Below are 12,129 nucleotides of genomic sequence, written 5' to 3'. Positions count from 1 at the left end.
AAAAAAAAAAAAATCAGTAAAAAGCTGGATACGTGCTCCAAGGTATGCACCCCATGAAGACAACATTTGGATAACCATGATTTAGAGTGGTCAAGGAGGACACAACCATGTTACAAGTCAGATATTTCAGGCAAGATGCACCCAACTTTCAACAGGTCAGTGAGTGGAACATCTATTTTACGGCGTTGAATTAATGTGATGTAGAGACTCGCAGTAAGAAAGCTGCCAAAATTGTCAATGTCTAAATGTTTATACAATGCTCACAGTTGTCTTGGACTGGATTAGCCTCAATGCCTTCGGGTTAAGAGGGGGAAGCTAGCCACGGTGCCGCCAAGACTAGGCTCGGATGTGATGCTATGGTTCAACAGCTTGCCAACACTTGGGTGTCAGAGCTAGTGTACAAATAGCCACTCAAGCGAGGCAGCAGAAAGTGCCCAGCTGCTGTGGAACTGTGCTTCCACAAAAAGTCTCTTCAGGAGAGATGGTGGGGGGGGGGGGGGAGGGGAAGAAAGAAAAAAAAATACAGGGGGTATTGTGGCACATACAAAAGTGACAGGCAAGAGACCAGCTGGTCCATCAAGCCTGCCCACACTCATTATGGATTGAGCATCCTGACTGAACACTTCCTCCCTCCCTCCACACGTCCCTGTATGAACTTACCAGGGCCTTCTGCATATGGTTTACCGACTGCTCAGTCAGATTCTCCTGTTTAAGGAATTCCTGAAGACTTTCCGATACCTCGGAAGAAACCATTTCTTTGACTGATGCAAAAGAAGTGGCCACTGCAGATATGGTAGAACTAAATGAGGAGGCATTTGCACTCAGGAGGTCACCTGAAAACAAAAAAAAACAGAAGCTTGCTTAAGAAACGGAAGAGACCAGAAGAAAACTTTCTTTTGTTGACAGCATTCCTGTCTTGGAACAATTAACTTTCAAGTCTTAGAGCATTTTCACAGAGGACTGCCTCAGTATAATTTGACAGTGCCAAGAATTTTCACAAGAGGGCCTCAGTGATCTACAGGAGTTCACTTCCCTCCCCTCCCATAACTGGAGACCATCAGCGGCCTAGGGAAATATTAGCAATCTAAAGCCAGCTCTGTAGCCGTACAGCTAATTTCACTGACTTCACACCCTTGGCCCAATGGAAATGTAGAACAGACTTGACCAGATACTAGGTACATTATAGATTTGATTCAGATCATTTTCATTTGGCTAGTGGAAGAATGTCATAAATAGATCATGTTTTATTATAAAATTGCAACATCCCAACATGGGCGTAAAAATGGGGGAAATCTGCATCGGATTCACACAAACCTTCAAAAAAAAAATTTTGAATTTCTAATTTGATTCCATTACTCCATCTGGAAGTCCATTCCATGCACAGCACTTGAAGAGCTCCTGCTATTAGTCCTAAATTTGCCTTTTACTAGTTTAAATGTGTTCCCTTCTACTCTTGTAATTTAAAGTAATTTTCCAAATTTGCTCATTTCATTACAAATACAATCTTATTTACCCCTGTAAGATCCTCTCTCAGATGTCTCCTATCCAAGTCACAGAGTTCAAAATGTTTTTTCTTTACTGATAACTCAGACCTCTGACACCAGGGATCAAACTCAGACCTCCTCTGCACAGCCTCCAATGTAGAATATCTCCCTTGTGTTATGGTAACCAGAATTGGACACAATACTCAAAATTGGGGTCTAAGCAGAACTGATCAGGACTTCCTTGGACTTGTATTCTATGGTTTCATCTACATTTGAATTTGAAGTTACCATGTGAGGTTACCAACGTTGCCTACAAACTGTATGATCAGCCCTAAATGATAGTTAGGGGTGCAGCGTCCAAAATCTGGAGTTCCGTAATCCGCAAAATGTTCTGGAATCCGGACCCACCGACCCTGCCAACCGAGGTCCCGCTGCTGCCTGACCTTGGGCCTCGCCTCACCGCCCTTACCTCGGGGCCTCTCGAGGGTGGGGCCTCCACCCGAACACCTCCTCGACAGGGCTGGCAACCCCCCGAACAGCTCCTCAGCGAGCACCCCGGCCCTCACCCCAACCTTCTGACCTTCCGAAATCCAAAAATACCCGAACCTGGGCTCGGGTGTTTCCGGATTCGTGACATCAGAAAGATGTTGCAAAGTCCAGAAAAATGCGGAATCCAGTACGGCCTCAGTCCCAAGGGTTCCGGATTTGGGACGCTGCACCTGTAATGCAAAAAGGATCAGCGCAGTTTTGTTTCACCTCCATTGCTTTGAAGGGTTTGATTTTAAAAAAATTAAACTGGGGTTTAATGCACATAATTGTAGGTCAATCATTTTAAACTGAAATTATTGGAACATACAAAGTACGATAAACAGCTTTAAGATTTCAAAATAAAATAAATGGTTTAAATTCAGTCAAGTCACACAAACAGATATTCATTCCAAATACTTGCGCACAGAATTCGTAGCTTTACTATCAAATGAATTGAAAACAAAATTGAACAAAAACTTACCAACTGACGTTGCATAGAAATCAAGCATTCCCTGTTGCTTTACGCGGGCCTCATCGGTTTTCCTCTGCATTTCAGTGAACTGATCATTCATCTGCTTTACGAAGCCGCCCTGTGCTTTGCAGTTCTGAAATTCAACCTTTTTTTTGCGGTCAAGCTTTGCATGGAGACCAGACACATCTGTTGTAGTGTCTTCAACTGTTTGCAGCAACTGAAACAAATTAACACATTTTTTCAAACAAGGATACAGTAGTGAAAACACCCGACTGAAACATGCAGCAGAGAAAGAAATTCACACCTGTGAATTTAGCAACACAAATTGCATTTATATAGCACCTTTAACGCAGTAAAAAAATGTTCCACGGTGCTTCACTGTAGTGTAATCAGAGAAAACAAATTTGACATTGAGCCAAAGGAGACATTAGGGCAGGTGACCAAAAGCTTGGCCAAAGAAGTAAGTTTATGGAGTGGCTTAAAAAGGAGAGAGAGAGAGAGAGAGAGAGAGAGAGAGAAGAGGAGAGGTTTAGGGAGGGAATTCCAGAGCTTAGGGCCAACGGGGCTGAAACAGTCTATACACCAATCGACAAGTCACACAATTTGGCAAACAGCATGTGTGTATTTGACGTCGGTCAGACAACAGCTGCCCATGTATTTTAAAATTGATACAAAAATCAGATACCAACTTCATCTCCGTATTCAGACTATATTTATAAATCACTTCAGGTCTTGCTCAGTTTAGGATATCTGGTATGGAGGAGTCACATGGTTTAAAAAAAAAACTAGACCATTTCTCGGGCTCAGCATCACCGGATACTCTGACCGCTCCTACGATCTGAAGTGTATCGTATTCTGGCCGATATCTCTGTAAACAATATCAAGACCCAGCGGTCAGAGCAAAGAACCTGTCCTCCAGCTACTGGATGGTGTCATGATTCTCCCGTCTCTGAAATGCAAACTGAATAGACACCAACAGATCAAGGCTTATATACTAAACCAGCAGTGTTTATTTAAATAGAACAGGCAAGAGAACAGTATGTAGTACAATACAGTCAACCATGCACTTGAGTCCTCTGATGCATAAAATAAAGCCACCACTCTTTGTCTCTATACAAAAGCTCACTGCTGATGCCATGGAACATACTATAGTTTCAAACTGGCTAAATTTCTCTGCCAGTCCACACAAATTTAAAGGCTGAACCTTTTTGCTGGATGAAAAGCCAAATATTAGCTATTAGGTTGTCAACGCAGACACATTTTTAAAAAATTGTTCAGGGATGTGAGCATCGCTGGCAAAGCCAGCATTTATTACCCATCCCTCGACATCATTCAACATCCAGCAAAGATCTATTGAAACAAAAGACTGCCTTTCGACCATCAATATTAAATGCATAATCAATGGCATATGATGCTCACCATGCAATGCAAAAATCGGGGGCCATTTAACAACAGTGAAGGGGAAAGGTCATCAACCCGAAACATTAACTCTGCTTCTCTCCACAGATGCTGCCCGATCAGTTGAATGGCATTTTCTGTTTTTATCACAAAATTAGCAACCTGGTCTTCCTCTTGTGCTTGCCTCATCAATTTGCTACTCGTGAAGCCGACTTCAGCCAGCCTGCCTGGTCCCTGAGCTCATGGGACTTCTCAAAGGAAAAGCCACCCATGACTGGGTTTTCAACCCCCCCACGTGTTGCTTCCAGCAATAAGAGCAAGTTAAAAATTTGACAGGTTGAAATCCATTTTTTGTCGTCAAGTTTAAAAAAATAAAATCTAACATTTAAATAAAATTAAAGCTAGTGCTATCCAAATGGGCCCAAGGACTGAAAGAAAGTTAATAAAATGTAGGATATGAATAGGTTCTAAACTAAAGAGTTTCTACTGGCAGTCAAGAAAAATGGAAAGTGCGGTGGGTGGCATTCAAAGTCAGACAGATACAGGCACCAATGGAGCTAGTCAGCTTAAGAAATCTAGTTTAGAAAAAAAACAGGATTTAAAAAAAATAACTGAGGCACATCTACCTCAACACAAGATTATTGCAAGCAAACGGTGTGCTGTTAATCAAGATGAAACCAGAGCAGAAATAGGATCAAGCTGTTCCAGTACAGCTGCAACACTGGTATCTACCCACCAATGTGGGAAAAGTGCCCAAGTATATCCTATCCACAAAAAGCAGGACAAATCCAATCCGGCCAATTAGCACGCCATCAGTCTACTCTCAATCATCAGCAAAATGATGGTTTGAGTTTTGCTAAGACCACTCGGCTCCAGACCTCATTATAGCCTTGGTCCAAACATGGACAAAAGAGCTGAATTCCAAAGGTGAGGCAAGAGTGACTGCCCTTGACATCAAGGAGCCCTAGCAAAACTGAAGTCAATGGGAATCAGGGGGAAAACTCTCCACTGGCTGGGGTCATACCTAGCACAAAGGAAGATGGTTGTGGTCATTGGAGGTCAATCACCACAGCCCCAGGACATCACTGCAAGAGTTCCTCAGGGCAATGTCCTCGACCCACTATCTTGAGCTGCTTCACCAATGACCTTCCCTCCATCATAAGGTCAGAATTGGAGATGTTTGCTGTTGATTGCAGTGTGTTCAGTTCCATTCGCAATTCCACAGATAATAAAGCAGTCCATGCCCACATGCAGCAAGGCCTGGACAACAGTCATGCTTGGGCTGATAAGTGGTAAGCAACATTCATGCCACCCAAGTGCCAGGCAACCACTGTCGCCAACAAGCAAGAGTCTAACCACTGCCCCTTGACATTCAACAGCATTGCCATCGCCGAATCCCCCACCATCAACATCCTGGGAGGGGGGTCATTATTGACCAGAAACATAACTGGACCAGAGATGGGTCAGAGGCTGGGTATTCTGCAGCGAGTGTCTCACCTCCTTTCTCCCCAAAGCCTTTCCACCATCTACAAGGCACAGGTCAGGAGTATGATGGAATACTTTCCATTTGCCTGGATGAGTGCAGCTCCAACAACACAAGAAGCTCGACACCATCCAGGACAAAGCAGCCCGCTTGATTGGCACCCCATCCACCATCTTCAACATTCACTTCCTCCACCACCAATGCACCATGACTACAGTGTATACCACCTACAAGATGCACTGCTTCTTTGGCAGCACCTCAACCACCTAGAAGGACAAGGGCAGCGGGTGCATGGGAACACATCACCTGCAAGTTCCCCTCACAGTCACACACTATCTAGACTTGGAAGTATATAAGTCATTCCTTCACAGTCACGGGGTCAAAATCTTGGAACTCCCTCCTTAACAGCACTGTGGGAGTACCTTCACTACAAGGACTGTAGCAGTTCAAGGCTCACCACCACCTTCTCATGGGCAATTTGGGAAGGGCAATAAATGCTGGCTTTGCCAGCGACGCCCACATCCCTGATCGAATATTTTTTTTATTTTTGCAAAATACACAACTACTACAGGAAGCAAGAGATTCCACAGCCACCTGGCGTCATTTGGAGCAACTCATCACTCAGTTCTGCCATGAGGCGAGCTTGCAGTGAGAGTGGAACCTTCTACTGTGGAGGGAGCGGGTGGGGGGGTTGGGAACAGGAGGGAAGGAAGAACCTGTAGCGGTCGGCCTGGTCAAAGTTACACTAGGAATCGAACTGCCTCCTACCTCAGTGGCTGTACTGTAGAGCTTTTCTTCAGTGAGAGCGTGGGCACCGCAAACAAATTCTTCTTCAGACAGCTTTCCCTTGGTCAGCTCCAAATCTTGCTGAGTCTCCTGAAGCACTTCCTCTCGCTGCTGCAGTTCAGACACATAATGTCCAAGCTCTTTCTTACCATCCATAAATAGCTCATTGGCCTGGAATAAAAAAAGGAAAAAATGACATCTACATTCAAGAAATTCTACAGTAGGATCAGATAAATGGTCAAATATATAGAAATATTAAAATATATTAGCCAGCCCTTTTTATATAAAAGTCAGGCCCAGATCTCTGATCTTATGGTTGGATGATCTGAGGTATGTTGCACATTTCCCTACATTACAACAGTGACTATATTTCAAAGAGGAATTCATTGGCTGTGAAGTGGTTTGAGACATCCCAAAATTAAGGTGCTATATAAATGCAATTTCTTCTTTAGCCTATTGATTATGCATTAACTTTACCCTCATCTCCCCTCCAAACCCATTTGCGCCTCCATTTTCTGAAAGTAGTGAACGATGATGGAAAACAACTATTCCTTTTAAAAACAGGAATACCGAGGCTAATTACATTCATCCTCATTCCCGCTGAAATAAGCCACTTCAGCAATGAAACTGGGATTGTGCGGCTCAGCAAAATACTAACTCTCCATGCAGTTATCAGATACGATAATGCACTGGAATTGATAGCAAGTTGGTGAATTCTCAATTTAATAATCAGGTAATAATCGTGACTATAGTGAACTGTACATAACATATTATGCTGCAACATGACAAAGCAGAATAATAAAAATCCAAGTGATTAACATTCCATTGTTTTTCTTTTAAACAACTATGGCATGAAGTGTATTCCTCTGAAACATACATAACCCTACATATTAATAAAGGGAGAATGCGCATCCCGACCAGCATCGCCCTTTAACATTTATCATCAGTCATCAAGATTAGCTTTTCCAAAGTGATGAGAATTTTGTGCAGTTCCTTTTTACAGCCACCGTGTGTCCCAGTAGCACTTTGAGAACATCTTGTGCCTTCTCCACTGCCCCCCACGAGACAGCTTTTGGAAACCCCTAAAGAAAGGCTTTTGATCCTTTTTGTACTGTAGGCAATAGTAATGGTGCTTATGGCCTGAACAATTCATACAGAATCCATACAACAACTTGCTTGTAGATAGCATCTTTAACACAGCAAAACATCCCAAGGCGCTTCCCAGGAGCATGATCCGACAAATGTTGACATCAAGCAAGCCACAAAGGAAATATTAGGACACATGACCAAAAGCTTGGTCAAAGAGGTAGGTTTTAAAGAGCGTCTTAAAATAAAGGGAGAGCGTGCTAGGAGGGCGAGAGCAACAGAGCGAGAAAGAAAGAGGGGAAGAGAAAAAAGAAAAAGAAAGGGAGAGCAAGAAAGAGAGAGGGGTTTAGGGAGGGAATTCCAGAATTTATGGCCCAGGCAGCTGAAGGAAGAGAATGCCATCATACGAGTGAGACAGAAAACAGCAAACTATAGACCAGTTAGCCTAACATCTGTCGTTGGGAAAATGCTGCAGTCCATCATTATTAAGGAAGCAGTAGCAGGACATTTGGAAAATCATAATGCAGTCAAGCAGATTGGCATGGTTTTATGAAAGGGAAATCATGCTTGACAACTTTGCTGGAGTTCTTTGAGGATGTAATGAGCAGGGTGGATGAGGGGGAACCGGTGGATGTGGTGTATTTGGATTTCCAGAAGGCAATCAATAAAGGTGCCACATAAAAGGTCACTGCAGAAGATAGAAGTTCACGGAATTGGGGTAGTATATTAGCATGGAGAGGATCGGCTAACTAACAAAGTCAGGATAAATGGGTAATTTTCCAGTCGGCAAACAGTGACTAGTGGGGTGCCGCAGGGGTCGGTGCTGGGTCAACTATTTACAATTTATATTAATGACTTGGATGAAGGGACCGAGTGTAATGTTGCCAAGTTTGCTGATGACACAAAGATGGGTGGGAAAGCAAATTGTGAGGAGGACACAAAGAATCTGCAAAGGGACATAGACAGGCTAAGTGAGTGGGCAAACATATGGCAGATGGAGCATAATGTGGGAAAGCCACTTTGACATGGACCTGGGCTGCCTTGTACATAGAAACATAGATGCAGGAGTAGGCTATTCGGCCCTTCAAGCTGAACATGCAACTTCAGTACCCCATTCCTGCTTTCTCGCCATACCCCTTGATCCCCCGAGTAGTAAGGACTACATCTAACTCCTACATGAAACACAAAGTTAGTATGCAGGTACAGCAAGTAATCAGGAAAGCAAATGAATGTTGGCCTTTATTGAAAGGGGGAAGAGTATAAAAGCAGGGAAGTTCTGCTATAACTGTACAGGCTTATTGGTGAGGCCACACCTAGAGTACTGTGTACAGTTTTGGTCTCCTTATTTAAGGAGGGATATACTTGCATTGGAGGCAGTTCAGAGAAGGTACACTAGGTTGATTCCTGAGATGAAGAGGTTGACTTATAAAGAAAGGATGGGCAGGTTCGGCCTATACTCTTTGGAGTTTAGAAGAATGAGACGCGATCTTATTGAAACATAGAAATCTACAGCGCAGAAGGCGGCCATTTCGGCCCATCGTGCTCACGCCGGCCAACAACGAGCCACATGGCCCTCGGTCAGCAGCCCTGAAGGTTATATATAAACCTACGAACAATGACGGAAAGGTAAAGAGCATCCGGCCCAACCAGTCCACCCCACACAAATGCAACACCCCCTGCACCGCAACATTCTACACTCCACCCCAACCGGAGAAATGCGATCTCCTGGGAGACACAAAGATAAAAAACCCAGGCCAATTGGGGAAATAAAATCTGGGAAAATTCCTCTCCGACCCATCCAGGCGATTGAAACTAGTCCAGATTACTCTGGCCGTACTGGATTCCCTGCAGTACTTACCATTGTATCTGCGCAAGCCAAGAGGTTATCCAGTCTAATCCCACTTACCAGCTCTAGGTCCATAACCCTGCAGGTTATGGCACTTCACGTGCCTGTCCAAGCACCTTTTAAATGTGGTGAGGGTTTCTGCATCCACCACACTTCCAGGCAGTGAGTTCCAGACCCCCACAACCCTCTGCGCAAAGAAGCTTCCCCTCAAATCCCCTTTAAACCTTCCACCAACCACCTTAAAACTATGCCCCTTCGGAACTGATACCTCCACCAAGGGAAAATAGGCCCTTGCTATCTACTATATCCAGGCCCCTCAAAATGTTATACACCTCAATGAGGTATACTCTCAGCCTTCTCTGTTCCAATGAGAACAAACCCAGCCTATCCAATCTGTCTTCATAGCTTAAGGTTCTCCACTCCTGGCAACATCCTCGTAAATCTCCTCTGTACCCTCTCTAGTGCAATCACGTCCTTCCTATAATACAGCGACCAGAACTGCACGCAGTACTCCAGCTGTGGCCTAACCAGAGTATTATACAATTTAAGCATAACCTCCCTGCTCTTGTATTCTATGCCTCGGCCAATAAAGGCAAGCATTCCGTATACCTTCTTATCCACCTGGCCTGCTACTTTCAGGGATCTGTGGACAAGCACTCTAAAGGTCCCTTTGTTCATCTACACTATTAAGTGGTCTATCGCTTAATGTGTATACCCTTTCCTTATTAGCCCTCCCCAAGTGCACCACTCCAAATTAAATTCCATTTGTCACTGTTCTGCCCACCTTACCAGTAGATTGATATCCTCCTAGTCCATGACTTCCCTCTTCATTATCAACCCCACAGTCAATTTTAGTGTCATCTGCAAACATTTTAATCATACTCTCTATATTCAAATCTAGATCATTGATGTATACCACAAAAAGCAAGGGACCTGGTACTGAGCCCTGCAGAACCCCACTGGAAACATCCTTCCAGTCACAAAAACATCCATCAACCATTACCCTTTGCTTCCTACCTCCAAGCCAATTTTGGATTCAACTTGCCACTTTGTCCTGGATCCCATGGGCTTTAACCTTCGTGACCAGTCTACCATGTGGGACCTTATTAAAAGCTTTGCTAAAGTCCATATACACTACATCCTGTGACCTACCCTCATCAACCCTCCTGGTTACCACCTCAAAATATTCTCAGGTTAGCCAAACACTATCTTCCCATAACAAATCCGCGCTGACTGTCCCTAATTAATCCTTGCCTTTCTAAATGTAGATTTATCCTGTCTTTCAGGATTTTTTCCAATAATTATCTCACCACTGAGGTTAGGTTGACAAACCTGTAATTACTCAGCCTATGCCTTTCTCCCTTCTTAAACATTAGCAGTCCTCCAGCAAGGCCTCTGCTATTTCCTCTTTTACACTCCTCGATAGCAGTATCTACATTGCCCCTTTCCTTTGTGAAAACAGACACAAAGTATTCATTAACAACCATACCAACATCTTCCACCTCCACACAAAGATTACCCTCATGGTCTCGAATAGGCCCGACCTTTTCTTTCGTTATCTCCTTGCTCTTAATATCTTTCCTCAATTTTACTTGCCAAGAATTTTTCATGCTGTCTCTTAGCATTCCCAATATCCTTTTTAATTTTACCTCTGAACTTTCTATATTCCTCCAAAAGATTCTACAGTATTTAGCCGTCAGAATGTGACACAAGCTTCCCTTTTTTTCATTATCCTCCCTAGACATCCAGGAGGCTCTAAAATGGTTATTCCCATCCTTTTTCTTTAAGGGCACATGTTTGGCCCGAGCCCTTCGGATCTCCTCCTTGAATGCCTCCCACTGTTCCGACACTGATTTACCCACAAGTAGCTGTTTCCAGTCCACTGTGGCCAAATCACTACTCAACTTAGCAAAATTAGCTTTCCCCCAATTTGGGACTTTTATTCCTGGTCTGTCCTTGTCCTTATCCATAACTAACTTGAATCTGATTGAATTATGGTCACTGGCACCCAAGTGCTCTCCCACTGATACCCCTTCCACCTGCCCAGCTTCATTCCCCAAAACTAAATCCAAAATCCCTCATGATGGGCTTGTTACATACCGACTAATAAAGTTCTCTTGAATGCATTTTAAGAATTCCGCACCCTCTATATCCTTCACACTATATTTGTCCCAATCAATATTAGGATAATTAAGATCCCTACTATTACAAGATACTGAGGGGGCTTCACAAGGTAGATGCAGAGAGGATGTTTTCATTCGTGGGGGAATGTAGAACTCGGGGGCGAATCTAGAACTAGGGGGCACAGTTTCAGAATAAGGGGTCATACATTTAGAACTGAGAGGAAGAAGAATTTTTCTCAGAGGGTCGTAAATCTGTGGAATTCTCTGCCCCAGAGAGCTGTGGAGGCTGGGTTATAAGAACATAAGAATTAGGAACAGGAGTAGGCTATCTAGCCGCTCGAGCCTGCTCCGCCATTCAACAAGATCATGGCTGATCTGGCCGTGGACTCAGCTCCACTTACCCGCCCACTCCCCATAACCCTTAATTCCCTTATTGGTTAAAAATCTGTCTATCTGTGATTTGAATACATTCAATGAGCTAGCCTCAACTGCTTCCTTGGGCAGAGAATTACACGGATTCACAATCCTCTGGGAGAAGAAATTCCTTCTCAACTTGGTTTTAAATTGGCTCCCCCGTATTTTGAGGCTGTGCCCCCTAGTTCTAGTCTCCCCTACCAGTGGAAACAACCTCTCTGCCTCTATCTTGTCTATCCCTTTCATTATTTTAAATGTTTCTATAAGATCATCCCTCATCCTTCTGAACTCCAACGAGTAAAGACCCAGTCTACTCAATTTATCATAAGGTAACCTCCTCAACTCCAGAATCATCCTAGTGAATCGTCTCTGTACCCCCTCCAAAGCTAGTATATCCTTCCTTAAGTAAGGTGACCAAAACTGCACACAGTACTCTAGGTGCGGCCTCGCCAATACCCTATACAGTTGCAGCAGGACCTCCCTGCTTTTGTACTCCATCCCTCTCGCAA

At 43.8% G+C, this 12,129-nt stretch overlaps 1 protein-coding gene across 1 annotated transcript in view; it reads right to left on the bottom strand.

The window, feature by feature from the left end:
* kif11 (kinesin family member 11) overlaps positions 1–12,129 on the bottom strand; it is a 77,680-nt gene that overhangs the window by 21,939 nt on the left and 43,612 nt on the right. The window contains exons 15-17 of the mRNA XM_070875046.1: positions 6,134–6,322; positions 2,494–2,701; positions 661–833 (exon numbers count right to left, since the gene is read on the bottom strand). Coding sequence (XP_070731147.1) covers positions 661–833; positions 2,494–2,701; positions 6,134–6,322 — 570 coding nt within the window. The remainder of the gene's footprint in view (positions 1–660; positions 834–2,493; positions 2,702–6,133; positions 6,323–12,129) is intronic.

Source organism: Pristiophorus japonicus, chromosome 3 (genome assembly GCF_044704955.1).
Source record: "Pristiophorus japonicus isolate sPriJap1 chromosome 3, sPriJap1.hap1, whole genome shotgun sequence".
Taxonomy (NCBI): Eukaryota; Metazoa; Chordata; class Chondrichthyes; family Pristiophoridae; genus Pristiophorus; species Pristiophorus japonicus.
This window is presented reverse-complemented; position numbering and strand designations above follow the sequence as displayed.